The sequence below is a fragment of the Dama dama genome, chromosome 16 (assembly GCF_033118175.1).
Source record: "Dama dama isolate Ldn47 chromosome 16, ASM3311817v1, whole genome shotgun sequence".
NCBI lineage: Eukaryota > Metazoa > Chordata > Mammalia > Artiodactyla > Cervidae > Dama > Dama dama.
The window spans coordinates 11,406,180-11,429,932 of NC_083696.1; the positions used below are offsets into that span (position 1 = coordinate 11,406,180).

General features: G+C 40.1%; 1 protein-coding gene and 1 pseudogene across 1 annotated transcript; one reads left to right on the top strand and one right to left on the bottom strand.

Annotated features, from left to right (window-relative positions):
* Positions 1-10,801: 10,801 nt before the first annotated feature.
* Positions 10,802-23,028, bottom strand: ZNF483 (zinc finger protein 483). Its single transcript, XM_061163231.1, has 6 exons — positions 23,017-23,028; positions 21,669-22,119; positions 21,124-21,212; positions 19,157-19,283; positions 18,685-18,780; positions 10,802-12,410 (listed from the first exon to the last, which is right to left on the bottom strand). The coding sequence occupies exons 1-6, from the start codon at positions 23,026-23,028 to the stop codon at positions 10,843-10,845; spliced, it is 2,343 nt and encodes a 780-aa protein (XP_061019214.1). The 3' UTR covers positions 10,802-10,842.
* On the top strand, positions 14,244-14,920 carry LOC133070999 (large ribosomal subunit protein uL15-like; annotated as a pseudogene).
* Positions 23,029-23,753: the final 725 nt, after the last annotated feature.

Consider the following 23,753-nt stretch of genomic DNA (forward strand, 5'->3'; position numbering starts at 1 on the left):
GGGAGCTGAGTAACACTAAAAGGTACTATATTAGTATCCTCAGAGAAACGAGTATTTCACCTATGAGACAGAGTATGATTAAAAAAAAAAAAATAAGCAGAGAGTCAAAAATGTACTTGGAAACTTAAAAATGACAACAGAAATAGAACACTCTAAACATTTAGTAGTAGAGTTAGAAGATAAAAGTGGACAAACAACTTTCAGAGAGCAGGATAAAAACTGAAGACATGGAGGGAGTGATGTCAGGGAAGATGGAGCAGTAAGAAGCACCAGGAATCCATCTCTATCTAGACAACAATTATACGGACAGAAAGTACACAAAGTGAGCTACTCTGGAATGGAGGACACTGTTTTAAGGATTTCAATGTCCAGAGGAAACCTTAACTGCTAAACCGAAACTAACAGCGGAGGATTTCAGCCTTTCAGGAGCAGCTACCACCTCCGCAATCAGCCAGCCCAAACATTCCTACTTTGACTTGCTGGAACCAAGATGGGCAATAAAGACCTTTCCCTCCAAATACGAGTCTGAGGTCCTGATTGTGGATGATCGCTCCTGATCATAAAGAAAGAGCAGATATATAGGTGAATGGCCATTCTTCCACCCTCACCCCACTGCCACTGGCTTAAAGTGACTCCCAGGGGATTTAAATGGGCAACAGAACACCTGGTGTTTGGACTGATGCTGAAGCTCCAATACTATGGCCACCTGATGCGAAGAGCTGACTCAGTGGAAAAGACCCTGATGCTGGGCAAAAAGAGAATGGGGCCGCAGAGGATGACGGTTGGATGCCATCACCAACACAATGGACATGAATTTGAGCAAACTCAGGGAGGAGAGGGAAGCCTGGTGTGCTGCAGTTCACGGGGTCACAAAGAATCGGACATGACTTAGCAACTGAGTAACAACAAAAAGGAAAAATAAGCCTGTATGTGAGAATTTAGAAAGCCACTGCCTCTGCCCAGGAAAAGATGGGCTCACGAAAGACCTGAGAAAAGTTGAGGCTTTCACCACAGACGGATCCCTAGCACAGACATACCCTAAAACAATTTTAAAAATTCTGAGGAAGGGGAGAACTTGATTTCCAGAGCTACCTACACTTTAGTACTCCCCCCATTTATCCATGGTTTTGCTTTGTGCAGTTTACTAGCTGTCAACTACAGCCCCAAAATTAAATGGAAAATTCCAGAAATAAGCAATTCATAAGTTTTAAAATTGCATGCCATTCTCAATAGCATGATGAAATCTCACATCATCCCGCTGTGGCCTGCCGGGGATCCCCAACCATCAATACCTTCTGCTCCTGCCATCCACCACACAACACTGTCACGGTCAATGATCCAAGAACACCCAAAGCAGAGGACCCTTCTTCTGACAGCGTCCAAAGGTTAATAGCAGCCTAAATGCTTTGTCACATTGCCTATGTCATTCATTAATTACCTTATATTACATAGGAGGCATTTTATCATTCTTGTTAAGAGGAACCACTGATCAAAACTACCCACCCTGGCCAGGTACCACAGTAACCACTTGGACGAGTTGTTTTACAACAGGCTGCTGCTGCTGCTTTTGCTAAGTTGCTTTAGTCGTGTCCGACTCTGTGCGACCCCATAGACGGCAGCCCACTAGGCTCCTCTGTCCCTGGGATTCTCCAGGCAAGAATACTGGAGTGGGTTGCCATTTACAACAGGAGGTCCTGGTAAAGACCAAGATACTAACAAGGTACCACCAAGCAGAAAAATTCAGTCAAGGTCAAAAGGAGACAGGAGACGCCAGTCCAAATGTCCTCCCAACCTCCCAGAATCCTTCGTGCTGGAATTCAGTTTGGCTGAGTGATGCGCATCCCCCCAGGAAGAACCCTGAGTCAGAATGACTGGCCAGAGAGAACCTGGAAACTAATCTCATTACCATAAAACCTGAGCCTGCGAGCCACGTGGTCACAACATCATCATCATGATAAAAAGAATGAGTACAGTATTACAAGACATTTTGTGAGAGAAACCACATTCACAAAATTTTTATTACACTATAATAACCCCTTTTATTATTTTGTTGTACCTAAACTTTACCATAGATATGTATGTTTAGGAAAAACAAATAGTCCGATGCCCAAGATCCTTTGGTCTTACCTGTAACCAATTTCTTTTGAATTCCAAATATCACTGCCAATTTATCTAGAAGCCTATGGATGTTATGTATTGGGTTAGGCTATAACATAGCCTGTAATGAGTGTTCCTGGATCTGTTTTAATCTTTCTCAAGCCACAGCCATATTAGCTCAACCTTGTTCTTTTTGCAAAATACGTATCTTTTAGAAACTAACACAACAGTGTAAAGCAACTATACTCCAACAAAAACTAACTTTAAAAAAGGGACTTCCCTGGTGCTCCAGTGGTGAAGACTTCATGCTCCCAGTACAGGGGGCCTGGATTTGATCCCTGGTCATGGAACTAAGATTCCACATATCATAACAAAGAGCCCATGTGCTACAACTAAGACCAAGCACAACCTAAATAAAGTTTAAAAAACTAAAACTACATATGATTTTATCCTTTAAATGCAGCTTTTACGTGGGTGCAAGGTTGCTCTAAGTAAGACATAGCTATAGACTCTAATACGATTGAAGAAAAGGCAAAGTCATTATGTGACAACTTAGAGCAAAGCAAGGTAAAGGATCTAAAGGTGGAGAGTTTAAAGCCAGCAAAGCATGGTTTGAGAATTTCAGAAAGCGGCTTAGCCTAAAAAAAAGGTCAAGATAACAGAAGAAACAGCTTCTGTCAACCGAGGGGCAGCAGACCTTCCCAGATGCCACTAAGAAAAATCACTGAGAAAGTGCATCTGCCTAAACAGGCTTTTTAATGCAGAGGTAAGTGTCCTATTCTGGGGGGAAAAAAAATGCCACAAAGGACATTAGTAAGGAAAAGAAGCAAGCACCAGGATTTAAGGCAGGAATGGAAAGCTAAGTCTCCTGTCTATGCAAATGCAGTCGAGCTTCTGATCAGTCTGCCCTTAACTATGAAGCTGCTAACACCAAACCTTGAAGGAAAAAGATAAACACCAGCCATGACAAGAATGCTTTTTCTGGACTGGGCACACTGGTGCTTTGTCCCTGAAGTCAGGAAGAACTCTGCTAATAAAGGACTGCGATTTAAAATTCTTTTTAATACTGGACAATGTCTCTGGCCACCCAGATCCCCATGAATTCAACAACAAAGGTGTCAAAGTGGTCTACCTGCCCTCAACACAACATCTCTAATTTGGCCCTTGGAGCAGGGTGTCATAAGGACCTTTAAGGCTCATTCCACATGGTACTCTATGGAAAGGACTGTCGGCAGTATGGAAGAGAACCTAGATAGAGAGGACATCATGACAGTCTGGAAGGATTACACCACTGAAGATGCCATCATTGTTAAAGATAAAGCTATGAAAGCCACCAAGCCAAAAACAATACATTCCTGCTGGAGAAAACTGCCGTCCAGATGTACATTACCACACAGAACTTAGGACAGAGCCCACCAAGGAAATGATGAAAGAGACTGGGGGTATGGCAAAAAGCTGGGGGGGTGAAAGGTTTCAAGACAGAATCTTGGGGAAATTTAAGAGCTAACAGACACCACACCAGAGGAATTAACAGAAGATGACTTGATGGGAGACGGGTGTTTCTGATGGAACCAAGTACAGTCAACTGAAACCTTCTGCAAAGGATTCACTATTCTAGATGTCACTAAGAATATTTGTTATGCTGAAAATGAAAGTGTTAGTCACTCAGTTGTGTTCAACTCTTTGTGATCCCCGTGGACTGTAGCCCACCTTCCAGGATCCTCTGTCCATGGAATTTTCCAGGTAAGAATACTGGAGCGGGTTGCCATTCCCTTCTTCTGGAGATCTTCCTGACCTAGGGACCAAACCCAGGTCTCCTGCACTGGAGGCAGATTCTTTACCATCTGAACCACCAGGGAACCCTCATGTGATGCATGGGATGAAGCCAAAATACAAACACGAACAACAGTTGGAAGAGGTTGATTTCAACCCTCATGGGTGACTATGAGGGGCTCAAGACTTCAGTGGAGGAACTGCAGACATGGTGGAAATAGAAGAGAACTAGAAGCAGAGATGGATCCTCAAAATGTGGCTAAAAATTGCTGCAATTTAAAACTTTAATGGATGAAGAGTTGCTTCTTCTGGATGAGTAAAGAAAATGGTTTCTGGAGATGGAATCTACTCCTGGTGAAGACCGTTGAAAGGACAACAAAGAACTTAGAATATTATCTATCTATAAAGTTACTTGATAAAGCAGCAGCAAGGTTTGAAAGGATTGACTCCGATTTTGAAAGCTCTAGTGTGGTGTAAAATGTTATCAAACAGCAGGGAGACTGAGTGCTACCAAGAAACTGTTCGTGAAAAGGAGAGTTAACTGATGCAGCAAACGTCAATGCTGTCTTATTTTAAGAGACTGCCACAGCCATCCCAAATCAACAACCACTACCCTGATCAGTCAGCAGCTAAAAACAAGGCAAGACCCTCCACCCGCAAAAAGATTATGATTTGCTAAAGGCTCAGATGTGTATTTTTTTTTTTAGCAACACAGTGTTTTTTAAACTGAGCACACACAACTGGTTTTTTAGACATAATGTTGTCACATAATTATTAATAACAGGCTACAGTAGAGTGTAAACATAACTTTTATATGCACAGGAAAACTAAACATTCCTGTGAACCAGTTCAGGCAATATTTGCTTTATTATAGCAGTCTGGAAGTGAACCCACAATATCTCCAAGGTAAGCTTGTAAACACAAAAATACAAAAATCTAGACAAATTATAATCAAATTGTCAAAACCCACAGACAAAGAATCCTGAAAGAAGCAAGAAGAAAAACTTATCATATAAAAAGGAATCTCAATGAATCTATCTGATTTCTTCTCAGAGAACTTGGAGACCAGAAGTGGGTGGGTTGATATAGTTAAAGTGCATAAAGGAAAAAAAAAAAAAAAAAAGAAAACCACCACAGTTTGTTGAGGATCTCATATCTAGCAAATCTATCAAAAATGAGGGAAAATTCATTCAACTAGGGAATAGGAGGAAATTATCCCAACAAAATAAAGCTCATTAATGAAAAGATCACAGCTAGCATCATATTTAATGGTAAAAAATAGAAACCTGTTCTTCTAACATCAGTAATAAGACAAGGATACCCACTTTAGCTACTTCTACTCAACATAGTATTTGGGTCCTAGCCACAGCAATCAAGCAAAATAAAGAAGTAAAAACCATCCAACTCAGGAAGAAAGAAATAATATCTCTTTTCACAGACGACATGATCCTCTATGTGGAAAACTCTAAACATCACACAGACACACAAACACAAAATTGTTAGAACTAATAAGCAAATACAGAAAAATTGATAGAATATAAAACCAAAATTAAAAAATAAGTTGCATTTCTATACAGTAACTGAATAATCCAGAAAGGAAACTAAGAAAACAATTCCATTTACAATATCATTAAAAAGAATAAAATACTTAGGAATGAACTTAACTAAGGAAGTAGAAGACTTGTATACCGGAAACTACAAAACACTGCTGAAAGAACAGTTGACACAAATAAATGGAAATACATTTTGTATTTATGGGCCTGAAGACTAAATATGTTAAAATATTTATACTATCCCAAGTGATTTTTTTACACAAACAAGGGAAACTATCCACAAACTCATATGGAATCTTAACCCCCAAATAGCCAAAATAATTTTAAGAAAGAAGAAAAATGCTAGAGGTTTTTTCACATGTCCTGATTGCAAAGTGTATGGCAAAGCTCCAGTAACTAAAACAGTATGGTACTGGCATAAAGACATATAGACCAATGGAACAGAGAGCCCAGAAATGCACTAGTCCTTACGGCCAAATGATTTTCAACAGGGGTACAAAGACTACACAACGTGGAAACAAATGGTGCTTGAAAAACTGAATACCTAAAGACAAAAGGATGAAGATGGACTCTTATACCACACACAAAAATTAACTCAAAATGGATTAAAGATCTAAACATAAGACCTGAAGGTATAAAAATCCTAAAAGAAAATACAGGGGGAAAATTTCACGACACTGGGTCTAGCAATGATTTCTCGGATATGGCACAAAAACACAAGCAAAATTAAAGAAAAAGAGGCAAATAGACTATATCAAACCTAAAAAACTTCTGCATAGCAAAGAAAACAAAAAAACAATGAAAAAGAGTGGAACAGGAAATGAAAATTTTCATTTAAAAAATGGGCAAAGGACTTGAACAGACATTTCTCTAAGAAGACATACAAATGTCTAACAGGCATATAAAAAGATGTTCAACATCACCAATTATCAGAGAAAAGCAAATCTAAACTCCAAGATACCATCTCACAATCATTATGATGGCCACTATCAAAAATACAGAAAACTAAAAAAAAAAAAAATACAGAAAATAGTAAGTTTTACAAGGATGTGGAGAAACAGGAACCCTTTAAGCACTGTTGTTAAGAGTGTGAAATGGGTGCAGCTGCAATAGGAAACAGCAGGGAAGTTCCTTAAATAATTAAAAACAGAACTATCATCTTTTAGCAATCTTGCATCTGAGTATATAAAGAGAAGGCTGGAAACAGATACATCTGCACACCCATGTTCACTGCAGCATTATTCACAATAGTCAAAGAGGTAGAAGCAACTTAAATGTGTACTGATCGATGAACGGATAAATAAAATGTGGCATATACATACAATGGAAAATTACTCATCCTTAAAAAAAGAAGGAAATCCTGTCATACACTAAGACATGGATGAACCATCCAGCAATTCCACTTTTAGGTATGTATCTCAAAGAATTAAATGCAGGGACTCAAACAATATTTGCAAACCACTGTTCATAGCAGTGCTATTAATTAACAGCCAAAAGATAGCAATAACCTAAATGACCACTGAAGGATGAATGCATAAGCAAATAATGTGGTATATTTACAAAAGAATACTATTTAGCATTAAAATAATGAAAAGAAAATGAAATTCTGACACATGCTATAACATGAACCTTAAAAAGATGCTAAGTGAAACAACTCAACACAAAAGGACAAGTATTGAATGATTTCTTTTATACAAAGTGCTTAGAACAGTCAAATTCATAGACAGAAAGTAGAATGGTAGTTACCAAGGGCTTCGGGGAGGGGAGAATGAGGAGTTATTGGTTAATGAGTGAATTTCAGTTAGGGAGGATAGAGAAGTTCTAGAGATGTATGGTGGGGATGTGTGAGAAACACACATGAACATACTTAATGCCACTAAATTATACATCTCAGAAGAGCTAAAACGGTCAATTTTATGTTATATATATTTTACCACATTACAAAAAAATTCTAAAATAAGTAAACAAAAGTGAATTCATTGACAAGAGAAGCCTTGTCTTGTCCTGAGACTACAAAGAAATTTCTTCAATAGAAACTCATAAAGAGGAAACATTTTAAAATGCAAGTTCTTCACTGGGTAACAGATAAAGAGCATAACACAGGTTAATAAAAAAAATTCTATAAGGAAGCAAAAGACGTTTAAAACCTTTTGAATGAATTTAAGTATTTAGATAATAGGCCAGATTAAATATCCTTAGGCAATTTTATATAAGCAATTACCAAAACCAAGCTTTTGATGAAAGCTGTACAGAAGGATCTGAGGTTGCCCTCTGTGGCCAGTACATGGTATTTAGAAAGCTCATACTAGATAAAGGACTTATTGCAGAATAAAAAGATCTGTAAATTAATAATAATTTTTTAAGTGGGCAACATATTTCACCAAAGAAGGTACATGAACAGCTAAAGAACATATGAAAAGATCCTCAATACCATTAGCCCCAAAGAGATACCATTTCAATCACCATATTAGCTATAATGAAAATTTTTTAAAAGATGAACAATAACAAGGGTTGGTGAGGATATAACCTCATCAGGAACCCTCACACACTGAAGTTCAGAATATAAAATAATACAGTCACTTTGGAAAACAACTTGGCAACTTCTTAAAATAGTTAAAACAAAAATTTAACATATAACCCAGCTACTCAGGCATCTAAGAAAAGTGAAAACATTATGTCCACACAAAGACTTGCATGCTAATGTTCAGAGCAGCATTATTTTTCACAGCCCCAAATGGGAAACAACCCACATGTCCTTCAACTGGTGAATGTACAAAATATGGCACATCCATCCAATCAGCTATTATTTGACAATAAAAAGGATTAAAATACTGATATGCTACAACACACATGAATTTAGAAAATAACATGGATGAACTTAGACACAAGTTAATGGACAACTAAAAAAGACCACATATGATTACATGTATATAAAATGTTCAGAAAAGGCAACTCTACAGAGACAGAGAGTATACTGATTAGCAGTTACCTGGGATCAGGGTGGGAATGGGATTACTGCAAATGGGTGTGAGGGATCTTATTAAGGTGCTAAAATGTTCTAAAAACGGACTGTGCTGTCAACTGTACAATTCGCTGAATTTGTTAAAACTCACTGAATTATACACTTGAATGACTTCCACAATATCGCAATTTATACCTCAATAAAACTGTAATAAAACCCAAAAAACAGGTTTATATTCCAGACTCCCAACTGGTACAGATACAAAGCATCCTCATACGGATGTTGGGGAATGTAACAATTAACATCCTGGAACAAGCCTCTTCTCAAGATTTTTACATATTTAATTCTCTCTATAGATTGCATCTTTCCAGAAAACAAATCAGGGTTTCCATCTTTTCACAAAAAAATTTCAACCAGGGTGAATAATTCTGGTAAGCTATAATTCTTCCATATCTAGAATGTCTCTGGCTGGTCTATTTAGAAGTAACTATACAGACCAATTTCTCACTCAGTTGGGGCTACCTTGGGGAAGGAGACAAGGAAGAAACCAAAACCATTATCCAGAGGTAGCACTGCAAATTAAACCCATTAAATGCCAGCAAATATTGCTGAATCTCAGATGACCATTAAGCATGTCTTCACTTCCATAAGCTGAAAGTTTACCCGTTTCGTTCTCAAGAGCTGCCTCAAATTTCAACTTTAGGAACTCTGCACCACATGGAGTCATTGGGGCTCCTTCAGAATCCTACAACTTGAGACCCAAATCTAACTGACCCAGGGTTTTCAGTTCCTTTTTCACAGTTAAAGATTATTATTCAGACTCCACACTGACATTTGTAAGGAATAACCCACTAACATCTACTCCTTTGATGTCTATTTTCATAATGGAAAACTTGATTGAAAATTTATTCTGTATCATTTCTACATTCTATTCCTAAATTTTACTACAAAATCTCTTTAGATTTTAGCATAGGTACTCTCCAGGTGGTAGGGGATCACAATATCAGCTTCTTACAGTGGGCAAGTCAGGTTACATGAATGACAGAACTTTGCAAGAACAGATTCCCCCTCTAAAGGGGGCAGCTGATACCCAAAACCAGTTGACTGCCCCACAGAAATATGGGCAGTCTTGTTGTCAGCCCAGTAACTTTTCAAGACAAATTTCTTTTTGGTATGAAATTTCCTAATTTTTAAATGGTGACAACTACTTACACACGTGCGTGCATACATACACACACACACACACACACACACACACACACACACATACACACACACACACACACACACACACAACTAAGACACATCAAAGGGCCCAATCTTAGCTTGTGACCTTTGCCACACAGAATGTTTACACTCTGATTACTGGAAACTGTACTTACTATAGACAAACTTGTAAAAAATAGAACTCTATCTTGCAAAAGACAATCCATCCAAAATAGCTCTATTGAGTACCCGTTTCCCAATGCCCACCCCTCCCAGTCCCTTGTCTGTTTTCCTAGGACAGTTACACTCTCATGGCTCAGACAGCCTGGAATATGCCAGAGATTCTCAGTCCCCACAGCCAACATCCAGAGCAAACACGGGGGTTGGGGCGCTTTGTCCAATCAAGACATTCCCTGATGGCAAACTTGTTTGACCTCTACTGACTTGATCCTGTGCATAGCTTTTGAGCAGTTCCAGCATTGAATATTTAAAAAGCATACTGCATTCTCACTATGCCAGAAGTTCAGTAGTTTAAATGAGTTATGTTCTATTACACTAGAGAAACTTGAAATGCCAATGAATCAAAAATGTTTTAACTTATTACCACAGCTTCAGAGGTTATCAGAGGTAGAAAAAGAAGGAAGAGAGGGAGGGAGGGAGGGAAAGAAACCTCAGAAATCATTAGTCCCACTCCTCCATTTTACCAGTAAAGAAACAAAAATTCAGAAAGGTCAAATGATTTGTCCAAGGTTATAAATACAGTGAGTTAGTTGGCAAAATGGGACAGAACTCAAGTTACCTGACTGCAGTCAGGTCCTCTTTCTGTAACACAACATGGCAGTAGAAGGGGAAGCTAGGAGAGAAAGAAATCTGAAGAAAACAGGTTAGTAAGGTGGGTCCCAAGCAGCCCCCTCCCCAATTTTTATATTCACATTTGGCCTTTTAGGATTAGTTCACATGCTACTTTCTTCTCTTTCCACAGACTTTACCAACCCTTCCTCACTCTCTACCAAACGTTGACATCCTTGCAAAGAAGAAGGGTAAATGACAAAAGATACTTTTCCTAGCTGCCAACCCACCAAAGCTGCAGCTACTAATCAGTGCTGTGGCAGTATACACCCCAGGTTTTTAATAAGGGACCACTGTGACTAAATTTCCTACTAATCAATGCTGTGGTAGTTTACACCCTAGGTTCTTAATGAGGGAGAACTGTGTAAACCCACACCCCGCACCTCACTGTATTTCCAAGAATTATTCTGCAGAGTGAAATCCCCGATGCCTGATGAGGCCAGAATTACTTTTGAATGTCTTCTCACACTCATTGCACTCATACTCCCTCCTTCCGGTATGAATTTTCAGGTGTTCTACAAGGATTGAGCTCCGGCTAAAGGTTGCCCCACAGTAGTTACATTCATAGGGTTTCTCTCCAGTGTGAATCCGATGATGTTCGTTGAGAGATGAACTCTGACTGAAGGATTTTCCACAGTCCTTACATTTATAAGGCTTGACACCCGTGTGAATTCTCTGATGACGGCTGAGGAGTGAATGGGTAGGGAAGGCTTTCTCACACTGGGTACACTTGTAGGGTTTTTCTCCTGAATGAAGTCTCTGATGATAAATTACAGATGTAAAATGGCTAAAAGTCATCCCACAATCATTACACAAATATGGTTTTTCTCCAGTGTGAATCCTCTGATGTCGGGTAAGGCAAGAATTCTGTCTGAAGGCTTTCCCACACTCACCACATTTATAGGGTTTCTCTCCAGTATGAATTCTCTGATGTTTAGAAAGGGATGAGCTGTGACTGAAGGATTTTCCACAGTTGTTACATGTGTAGGGTTTTTCTCCAGTGTGAATTCGCTGATGCTGAATAAGAGATGAACTGTCACTGAAGGGCCTCCCACAGTCTTTACATTTATAGGGTTTCTCACCTGTGTGAACTCTCTGATGTTTAATGAGGTGGGCACTTAGGGTGAAAGATTTCCCACAGTCATCACACTTGAAGGGCTTCTCTCCACTGTGAGTTCGGTGATGTGGCGTGAGAGATGAGCTGTCACTGAAGGCTTTTCCACACTCATTGCACATGTAGGGTTTCTCTCCACTGTGAATTCTCCTATGCTTGGTCAGTGAGGTGTTATAGCCAAAGGCTTTTCCACATTTGCTGCATTTATGGGTTCCTTCTCCAGTCTCAGTTCCCTCTTCTTTATCTATGGCTGTATCTTGACCTAAACCTTTCCAACATTTTTCACATGTAGAGGAGCTTTTTTTACTGAGGGATGAGCTTGGAATAAAGGCTACTCCGCAATTACTACACTTCTGAGACTTCTCCCCCGAACGGCTTTTCTGATGTTTCTGATGTTCAGTCCGAGAAGAAGAGTGACTTAAGGCTTTCCTGCCTTCGTTACATTTCCTTGGCTTTTCACCACTGTGTTCTTTGCGGTTTGGAACAAGGTCTGAATGAAAACTAAAGGGTTTCTTGCCTTCATTATACCTCCGAGATTTCTTCCTTAAGTAGACTCTCAGATGTTTAATTAGATCCGAAGGTGGTTTGAAGCTACTTCCAAAGGGACTCCTTTCTGGATCAAATTCCTCACCCTTACTGCCTCTCCCATGAGTTTTCTTCTGTGTGATTTGTCCTTGTGAATGTTCCCTATTGCTACAACCATCCTCGAATCTGCCATAACGTTTCCAGGATTCTCCCACTGAGTCACAATCGCCACTCATTAGATACCTTTCTATTATTTTATCTAAAGTCGATTCTTCCATAAGAACATCTTGACTTCCGCCAGATTCCTTCAATCCACCACCAAGTTCACACTCTAAAAGAAATAACAAACAGAGTATTTCCTGTTTGCAATAAAGAAAGCTGCTGCATTTGGAAATAGGAACAAAGACCATAGAAATTGTAAGAAACAGGGCCTGGAAAATTTTCAGAGTCTCATAAAGCAGGGAAGGAACAAGTGACATGGGGAAACTGGGGGAACTGAAAGTTTAGGAAAAATATTGAGGAAGATGATAGGTTTGTGCTTTATAGTTAGAGATGCAATTTCTGTAATAGGTTCAAACTTACTCTCCTTACATCAATTTATTCTCTTTCCAAATAATAATATGACAGTGCAAGTGTTTATTGAATAATTACCAAATGCCAGGTCCCATACCAAGCAATTTACTCAAATTTCACTTAATTTTCACAATAACCCTATGAAGTAGGACCTGTCATCATCCCTGGTTTATAGATATAACAACTAATCACACAGAGTGAATTGTAATTAGCTTACCCAAGGTCACATGTAAGTACTAGAGACACCCAGTCTGACATCAAAGCCCACTCTCTTGATCCCTATACCACACTGCCTCTTCTCAAAGCAGCCTAATACCACTAAGTTTATAGACAATGTTAATCACATCACAAACATGCAATAACATCTATGTTAGACTTTCAAAGGTTACCACCCAGCTGGCCCTACCAACCTTGTTGCTTAGTTGCTAAGTTGTGTCTAACTCTTTTGCGATCCCATGGACTGTTCCAGGCAAGAATAATGAAGTGGGTTTCCATTTCCTTCTCCAGGGGATCTTCTCAATCCAGGAACCAAACCTGCATCTCCTGAATTGGCAGGTGTATTCTTTACCACTGAGCCACCAGCCCCCTACCAATCTTGTGGATATTCTAACCAGGCATCTATTTACTGTCCCTGACAGGACTGCATTTTCAGTCCTGTTTTTTCAGTCTTAATGCTTCAGACTGCCTAGAATTCAACCCCTTGAATTTTGTGCGCCTTCACTAGCACAAAAATAACAATCTGGTAAAGTCTAGGGTTCAAGTCCCAGAGTCTCTAACACCATACTCTCAAGGTATGGCTCCTCTCTGAATCTTCAGTTCTGTTCAGTCACTCAGTCGTGTCCGACTCTTTGCAACCCCTGGACTGCAGCACAAAAGGCTTCCCTGTCCATCACCAGCTCCCAACGCTTGCTCAAACTCATGTCCACAGAGTTGTTGATGCCATCTAACCACTTCATCCTCTGTTGTCCCCTTCTCCTCTTGCCTTCAATCTTTCCTAGCATCAGTCAGTTCTTCGCATCAGGTGGCCAAAGTATTGGAGTTTCAGCTTCAGCATCAGTCCTTCCAATGAGTATTCAGGACTGATTTCCTTCAGGATGGACTGGTTGGATCTCCTTGCTGTCCAAGGGACTCTCAAGAGTCTTCTCCAACACCACAGTTCAAAAGCATCAATTCTTCAGTGCTCAGTTTTATGACCTAACTCTCACATCCATGTATGACTACTGGACAAACCACAGCTTTGACTATACAGACCTTTCTCAGTAAAGTAATGTCCCTGCTTTTTAATATGCTGTCTGGGCTGGTCAAAGCTTTTCTTTCAAGGAGCAAGCATCTTTTAATTTCACAGCTGCAGTCACCATCTGCAGTGATTCTGGAACCCAAGAAAATAAGGTCTGAACCTTAATTCCTTTATTTATCATTCATCTTGGCTCTTTTTTGTTTTTTTCTTTCATCTGGGCTCTTAATCATGAGCTTACAGTATCACTTTCGTAAGACTGATTTTTATTTTTAACCAGAAAACTATAAAAAAACAAAACACTGGACAGCTCTGAAGACTTCATGGGGGTTTCCCTCTATGGTCTCAGTTGCCGACATGCCATCCAGACTAAGAAAGATCTGGAAACTTAAGGGCCACGTGAACCACAGGCACAGCAAACACTGGAAACGTCCTGGAGGCCAGGGTAACACTGGTGGCATGTGTCACCACAGGATCAATTTTGACAAATATCACCCAGGTAATTTGGGGCTTCCCTCATGGCTCAGACAGTAAAGAATCTGCCTGCAATGTGGGAGACCTGGGTTTGATCCCTGGGTCGGGAAGACCTACTGGAGAAGGAAATGGCTACCCACTTCAAAATTCTTGCCTGGAGAATTCCATGGACAGAGGAGCCTGGTGGGCTACAGTCCACAGTGTAGCGAAGAGTCAGACACGACTAAAGGACAAATGTTACACTACATTAATTTTGGGCAAGTTGGTATGACGCATTACCACTTAGCAAGGAACCAGAACTTTTGCCCAAATGTCAACCTGGATAAACTATGGACCTTGGTCAGTGAGTTGATACAATAAATGCTGCCAAAAACAAAATTGGAGTTGCTCCTATCATGATGTGGTACACAGGACTACTATATAGAGTTCTGGGGAAGAGAAAGCTCCCAAAGCAGCCTATCACACTGAGGGCCAAATTCTTTATCAGAAGAAATGAGGAGAAGATTAAGAGGGGTGGGAGCTGTCCTGGTAGCTTGATGCTACATGGATGTGGAAGTTAGCCATTATTAAAAATCCTGATTTTTTCTAGAAATTTTCTACATACTTTAGGATAGAAAATCTATGTATATAATATGTAGTTACTTTTTAAATAATTCCTACCTCATTGGTTAATTCTTCATAAAGATAGCTTTTATGAGTTATATAATAATCCATCACATCAATGTTACTACTAATTATTTCTGTATGGAATGTTTATCAAATGATTAATATTTCCTCAGAAGTGAGTCATAAAAGTGACTGAACCAAAGGGTAGAAAAGTTCTATCACCACACAATACATGATCAGAAGTACCTGATTACTCATCTCTAGCCAAATGCTTTTTCTCTAGACCTTTGCAAATTTGATTCATAATAAATAGTGTTATTCTTTAAATGTAACTTACATTGCTGAGCAGTGACTTGGAACATTTTTTTCATGTTCACAGCTATTTAAAGTTTCTTCCTGTCAAGTTATTTTGGTCAGCTATCTGTTGAAGTTCTTTGCTCATTTTTCTAACAGACTCAGGGTTCCTTACTGATCTGCATGAGCTTTTTATAAATCATGGCTATTGATTATGGCTTTGTTTGTCAAAAACTTTTTCTCCAGTATGTTATAAATGACTTTTCATCTGGTCCCATCACTTCATGGCAAATAGATGGGCAAACAGTGGAAAGAGTGGCTGATTTTATTTTGGGGGGGCTCCAAAATCACTGTAGATGGTGACCGCAGCCATGAAATTAAAAGACGCTTACTCCTTGGAAGGAAAGTTATGACCAACCTAGACAGCATATTAAAAAGCAGAGACCATCAACAAAGGTCCGTCTAGTCAAGACTATGGTTTTTCCAACAGTCATGTATGGATATGAGAGTTGGATTATAAAGAAAGCTGAGAGCTGAAGAATTGATGCTTTTGAACTGTGGTGTTGAAGAAGACTCTTGAGAGTTCCTTGGACTACAAGGAGATCCAATCAGTCCATCCTAAGGGAGATCAGTCCTGGGTGTTCATTGGAAGGACTGATGTTGAAGCTGAAACTCCAATACTTTGGCCACCTGATGCAAAGGGCTGACTCATTTGAAAAGACCCTGATGCTGGGAAAGATTTGAGGGCAGGAGGAGAAGGGGACAACAGGATGAGACGGTTGGATGGCATCACCGACTCAATGGCCATGAGTTTGAGTTTACTCCATTGAGTAAACTCAACAGACACGAGTTGGTGATGGACAGGGAGGCCTGGTGTACTGCGGTTCATGGGGTCGCAAAGAGTCGGACACAACTGAGCAACTGAACTGAACTGAAATAAGTTGCACATCTAAATAATGCTTCTTTTACATAAGCAGCTTGTGGGGAGAGGCATGTATTTATACAAATGCTGCTAAATTTTACTCAGAACATTTTTAGATTTCATTTTCAAATCTACTCTCCCAGATGTTACTTAAACATAAGAAGATAACTGCTGTCCTTTCTTTGTGTAATTACACTGTAAACAGCCAAGAGGTTGACTTAAACAAAGGGCTAAGAAGATGGACTAATTGTGGAGAGGGTACTGTCAGTCTATGAGCCCGATGACCCCAGCAGGTACACGGCTCTGGCCCAAGGTTTGGTCCTGGAGGCCCAGGGCACCCCCTGCACCCGGGACTGTGGCTGGCATCTCCCCAACAACAAGATGACATCTAAGTCTTCGTCATCCTCCTGTGAGGGCCAGGCAGTTACTCCTGACGGGTTCAGCCCTGAATCTCCCTCCACTATCCCAGTTTCTCCATGCATATGTCTCTCCCAACCCAAATTCTAAAGCTGTTTTCCTGACCTTCTTTACTGGCAATTTAACTGAAGAAAGGGGGCTTCTCTGATAGCTCAGTTGGTAAAGAATCTGCCTGCAATGCAGGAGACCCCAGTTCTATTCCTGGGTCGGGAAGATCTGCTGGAGAAAGAATAGGCTACCAACTCCAGAATTCTTGGGCTTCCCTTGTGGCTCAGCTGGTAAAAGAATCCGCCTACAATGTGGGAGACTTGGGTTTGATTCCTGGGTTGGAAAGATCCCGTGGAGAAGAGAAAGGCTACCCACTCCAGTATCTTGGCCTAGAGAATTCCATGGATATACAGTTCCATGGGCTCACAGAGAGTCGGACACGACTGAGCAACTTTCACTTTCATTGTAACTGAAGAAGGGGTGCCAGTTAGATCCAAAATTACAGCTCATGGCAAATAAAAAAAAAGGAAGCTGGACTATAGAAAAGTGTTGAAGAAGACTCTTGAGAGTCCCTTGGACTGCAAGGAGATAAAACCAATCAATCCAAAAGGAAATAAACCCTAAATATTCATTGGAAGGACTGATGCTGAAGCTCCAATACTTTGGCCACCTGATGCAAAGAGCCAACTCATTGGAAAAGACCCTGATGCTGGAGAATATTAAAGGCAGGAGGAAAAGGGGAGGACAGAGGATGAGATGGTTGGATGGCATCACTGACACAAAAGATACGAGTTTGAGCAAGCTCCAGGAGATGGTGAAGGACAGGGAAGTTTGGCATGCTGCAGTCCACGGGGTAGCAGAGTCAGACATGAATGAGCAACTGAACAACAACAAAGTAACTTATTGTTTTTTCTTAAAATAAACCAAAATATTGATATATAGTGAAAGTGTAAGCATTAGTCACTCAGTTGTGTCCTACTCTGAGACCCCATGGACTGTAGCCCACAAAGCTTCTTTGTCCATGGAATTTTCCAGGCAAAAATACTGGAGTGGGTAGATTCCCTCCTCGAGGGGATCTTCCTGACACTGAGATTGAAACTGGGTCCCCTACATTGTACATAGATTCTTTACTGTCTGAGCCACTAGGGAAGCCCAACTGATGTATAAATAATCATTTATTATAATTTTTAAAAATTATTTTTAAAAAGATTTATTATTAAAGTTTAAGAAAGAGAAGAATAAAGAAAAAATGTAACTCCTCAAAGATAACCAGTATTAACATGAATGCTCTCCAAATATTAATAGTAAAACCCCATATCTATACATTTAGATATACATATATATGTACGTTTTTTCTTCTTTTAACAAAACTGGATTATACTAAACATGCTGTCCACTGGATGGATTCCTACTTATTCTTCAAGACTCAATTGTTAATTATGCCCTTGCTCCTGTATTTTCCCATTGCTCCTTATACATGCCATCATTATAGCATATATCCCATTATCAACACATTTTGTCCTAATTTCTGTATTTATGGCATCCATGGAAATTTGCCCTTCAAATCTCCTCTGGGGCACTTCTTGAAGCCCCTGTTGATGCTCACTGACTCTACTACAGCATCACACCAAGGCTACTTCACCAGAGGTACTCCCAGTCAATGACAAGAATGGCAATTACACTCGGGCCCATTTCTGCGAGGCATATGACTCTGCTAGATGACTTTGGCAGGGAGGTTTATTTTTGGTAAAAATCTTCTCAACCTGCACTTCAATCTAAGAAGCTTCCTACTCAGCCTTCCATCCTTCCCTCTCCCGTCACAGCTATCAGACCTGCAACACATTCATAGCAATCCCAGCCTCTTCCAGTCCCTGGAATTATTCCCCCCCAGTAAGTCTCTGATGTGGCCTATCTTGGCCTCCTTCTCAGAGGATCCAGACTGAGTGTCTCTCCTATTAAAGTGAACATTCCAGGAAGGCAAGACAGAAATTTTCATCATCTATGTTAGCACCTAGCCCACCCAACATTTCACAACCTCTTTCAAATGACTTCGTAGGCGACTGTTTCAATGTCCTTCTCTACTTTTCACCAACTCACCTGGTCTACAACCTTTGGAGACTTCTTTTTGCAGCAGCCGTGGCAGTCCAGCCCACTTCAGCTGGGAAACCAAATCTAACTTGGAAACTGGAAAACCTGTTCAGAGAAAATAGAAAATGCCTTTTTTTCGTCTAGAACAAAGACACTCCAACATTCATAGCCTTTAGTTCTTCAGGGAAGAGAAGAAGTTGTCAAAAATAGACTTCAGTACTGGAATTTGAGGAGAAAATTGGGGACAGTATGGCCTTGATGACAGCAAAATGATGCTCAACATTTTCAGTTCAATGGAGCAAAGACTTTTTTTTTTTTAGAAAACACTATATAAAAGTACATTTTTAGGACCCATTTTAAGGTTTAGGCATATGACTCCTGTAAACTCAGTCAAAACCTTTAATAGCACTTATCTTCCGATGTTAGTGGACAAAAAGATACTCAGTTTAGATACTAAGTCATGAAGAGAAGATGTCTTTACCCAGAAATTCTAGGTTCCTATAGTTCTCCAGCAGCACTTCCTTATATATCTCCTTCTGAGAAGGCTCCAGTTTCCTCCACTCTCCTCTGGAAAAGGTGACAGCCACGTCTTTAAGTGTCATGGATTCCTAGAACACCAAAGACAGCCTGTGTGCACTGTGTTACTCCCAAACAGATTCTAAGAATTCAGAGAAGTAATAGATGTGATGGTTTTCAAGTCTTTAAGAATCTGCAAGCAAACTACAACGTAGCTATTATACCACCATAACAAGTGATATAAAACAAGATTATGCCGCAATCCCCTCCTTTTCCATTCATTCCTTGGTGTGAAATGCTATATAAGGAGTCTCTGGAATGACTAACATTGATCAAATTTACCCTAACATACTGATTTCTGGGATTAACAGAAAATATTAAATGAAGAACACAAATTACATTTCCCAATCCCAAAATCTGCAGAATCAATGTAAGTTCTATAGGCTTTAAATTAAACATGGAAGAGTAACATCACTGACTATATTCCAAATTATAATTTTCAGTTGATTCTAAGTAGCAATTATTTTCTATCACAAACAAACAAGGATCTGTGTTCAATAACATACATTTACAATTACTCTAAATTATAAACAAGCACAATTAATCATTAAAATACACTTTTCGTAGCATCCTCTATAGCAAGACATTTTGAGAGTCAGTACAGCAGAATGGCTATTAGCAATTGTAGTAGCTTTCCTGTGGCTGCTGTAACAAATTACCATAATTCTGGTGGCTTAAAAAAACAGTAATTTATTCTCCCAAATTCTGGAGACCAGAAGTCTGAAATCCAGGTGTTGGTGGAACTGGGCCCTCTGAGGGAGAATTCATTCCTTGCCTCTTCCAGGTTCCTTAGTTGCCAGCATTCCATGGTGTTCCTTGGTTTGCAGCCTTACCACTCCGATCTTCACGTTGCTTTCTCCTGTTCTGGTGTTCAAACTCTAAGTACACTTTAATGCCACTGAGGGCCCGCCCATGCAATCCAGAATAATTTCCTCATTTCAAATCCTTATTTTATCACATCTGCAAAGACCTTTCCTCAAGGAAGTAGATATACATCAGGGAGATATGTCCTTGATACATGTCCACTCTGAGCCATTACCTGGTAATCAGAGCCATTACCAGGCTACTAGAGCACTATTATTTACCATTGCAAATAAGAATTTTTTTCCTGAAAATTATTGGTATATAGAAAACACTGATTTGTAATCAGCTACTTTTTTCAGCCTCTAAATGAATTTCAGTACAGGTTCAGTTGATTCTCTGAGGTTTTCCAAAAAGACTACATTATCTGTAAATAATATACAACTTCTTTCATATCCATACTTACCTCATTTGTTTCTTATCACACTGGAGTGGCTAAAATATTCAGAAAATACTCATTAATACAGTAAGGTGAGACATCCTTATCTTTTTAATGGTATTGTGAGGACTGCTTTTTATTTTGCAACACTATCCAGATGCTTTTTTTTTATCATGTTCAGGAAATATAATTCTATTTCCACCTGACCAGTCTTATGAAGAATCATTGCGGGATTTTAGTAAATAATTTTGAGCTTATTAGAGTCAGACGTATGACCAATTCTGATAACTGAAGTAAAATGGCATTTGAAGAATGAGCCCTAAGAATGTGAAAACTGAGACGAAAAGGAGATAGTCTTAATTAGTCTAGTGTCTTTATACCACCCAGGAGGAGCTCATTGAGTATTTACTTAAAAATGAAAGGTCTGTAACCATATATGGTGATATATGTTAACTAGACTTACCGTGGTGGTCATTTTACAATATACACAACTATCGAACCATTACATTATATACCCGAAACTAATACAATGCTGGGTGTCAACTAGACCTCAATTTAAAAATTAACTTAAGAATGAAAATTTATGGTTTGGGGAAAAAAAAAGAATGAAAAACCAGTGAAAGGAAGCTTACCTGGGCCTCAGTATTTGGAAGAACAGAAACTGTTTTATCTTCTTCAGGGTTCTCCTCTTGGGAAACAACAGAATCTTGAGAGATCGGTTCTAGGAAGGGGAAAAAAACAACTCAGCCTTTCAAATGGGCTCCTCAGACTAAAAATTATTATATGTGTCACTCTGGAGAAAAAGATCAGATTAAACAAAGGAAAAGTTTTTCCTACACCCTTCAAACACAAAACAGCCACACATACAGTTTCGTACTGAAACCCAAGCTTTCCCCCACTACCCTCTAAAATATTCCTTCAATTCCTAGGCTCATAAAATCTGATTTCTTTCATTCTATATACCTACTACTTTAATGTATTTACTTTTCATAATAATCTTTAAAATATTTATGAGATGTATTAAGGTGGAACAGCATATGTGCAATATCATGTAGTAATTTGCTTCTTTCATTTTGCACAAGAGTCACTTATTGAATGAAAACATTCTTTTGGGGAGTTTACTGGCATTATTTTGAGACAATCTCTCCCACTTCCCCCCTTCACCTATTAATCTCACCTTTCTTTTCTTCAAGCACTTGGGTCAAATCCTCTACTAGGGTCACCACTTCCTCACTACTCTTAGGATGTTGCGATTTGACCCAAATCCTGATCTCCCCAGGCAAGATGGTCAGGAACTGTTCAAACACCAAAAGCTCTAGAATCTGTTCTTTCGTGTGGATGTCTGGTCTCAGCCACTGAACGCAGAGCTCCCATAGCTGATTCAGGGTTTTTCTGGGTCCAGCCTCTTCAGAGTAACAAAACCACCTGAACCTCTGTCTGAAAGACTCTGGGTCAGCAGTGTCTCCTTTCATGAGAGCTTCTGGATTTCCAGGAGTCTCCATCCTAAAGACTTTTTTCTGTTCACTTGAGACCAGAATGTGAGGATCTGGGGAGACAGCTGTCATCTCGTTTAGGCTACTCCTGCTTGCAATGTGTATCACCAACAGAAATCCAGTCTCCTTTAGACTCTGTAAGCACAGTCCACCAACAGGTACTCTCCAGCAAAATGCCAAGTATTTCAAGGATCCACTTTATGGTCCTGCAGAAACCATCAAGAAATATAAGATACAAAATAAGTGAAATAAATTGCGAATCCTAAAAAAAACATTGTTTTTGATTTGGTTCTGTTATAGAAACACACACACACACACACACACACATTCTCAGAGGCAGAGAATTGCCCTGCCCAGGAGAAGTAGGTGAAAAGCTGAGAAGTTACCTGAGGGTAATTAAAGGAACAGACCCTCCAAGAAAACAGTTTCTTCATGAGATACTCCTCATTAGCAAAACGTATCAGAAAAAGCTCACTGCTACAAGAGGCTCCAAACCGAGTCCACTCCTGCCCTCTCCTGGTGAATGGCCACAGTTTCCCACCAGTTGCTCAACTCAGAAACCTGATTTCATATTTGACTCTCAGATTTCTCAAACAATCAGTAACCAAGTTCTGGTGGCTTTATTATTTCCTAAGAACCTCTCTATTCTCTACTACTGAAATTACCTAAGGACAGCCTCATTCAATTTCAGTCTTACACTGAAACCTACAGATTTCTTCTAATATCCAAAATATGGTCTTATAACTCCCCAACTGTCTCAAGATAAAATTCAAACGCACAAGTCACGCATGACGATCTTGAAACCCCGTCCTGATGACCTCACCTTCAGCTGCAGCTGCCCCTGATGGACCTTGCAGCCATAAAGAGGTATCTCTCCATTTCCAGCAACTCTTAACCCCTTCCGCCTTTACACTAGTCATTCATTCCCTCCCCCAGTAAAACTGCCAAATTTCCTCTATCAAACTTGCTCATTCTTTAAAATCCGACTCCACTGACACCTCTGGTATGAGGCTTTCTCTGATCCCCAAGTACTCGTCTGCGCATTCGGCCCTGTGTTGCACACATTCTCATTCCATAAATAACTGACCATCTACAACGACCTGGAACCTGGCACTATGCATTCAGACGTGAACGAGTCAGACGGGGCCCCTACCCTCACAAATCACTCAGGAAATGACAATACAGTCTCAGATGCGCTACACTGCGACAAGTGAGGACACTCTCCTCCAGCTACAACTGCAATTAATTACCCACCTCCGAGGGGCACAGAGCGCCGCACACACTATGCCTGACGTCATTTATTCCTCTTCCAAATATTAAGCGCCCACCACGTACCTAGAGACGCGCTGGACACCTGGGAGTCTGCAGTGGCTAAGACACTCGCACCGGATCTCCAAGGAGCTTACAATAAAGGCTCCGTGAAAATGTGACGCAGGCAGAAAGAAGTTCTCACAAGAGGGGGAGGGGGGATTTGGCCCACGGGGTACGCTCGGCAACGTCTGAAGACATTTTGGTTATCACGACTGGGGAGGTGGGATGCTACTGGTACCTAATGAGTGGAGCCGGGGATGCTGCTAAACACTCCGCAAAGCACGGGACAGCTCCCCCTACCCACACGCACACACAATGACTTTTCCCGCCCAAAAGACCAAAGTAGCGAAGTTGCAAGACCGTGGGCTCAGGGAAGGGATGGAAGAAAGCTCCATCCAGGAGCGCGCTTTATCTCCCGCAGAAGCTGCAATGTTGGGAGTGCACAGCGAGATTGCCCT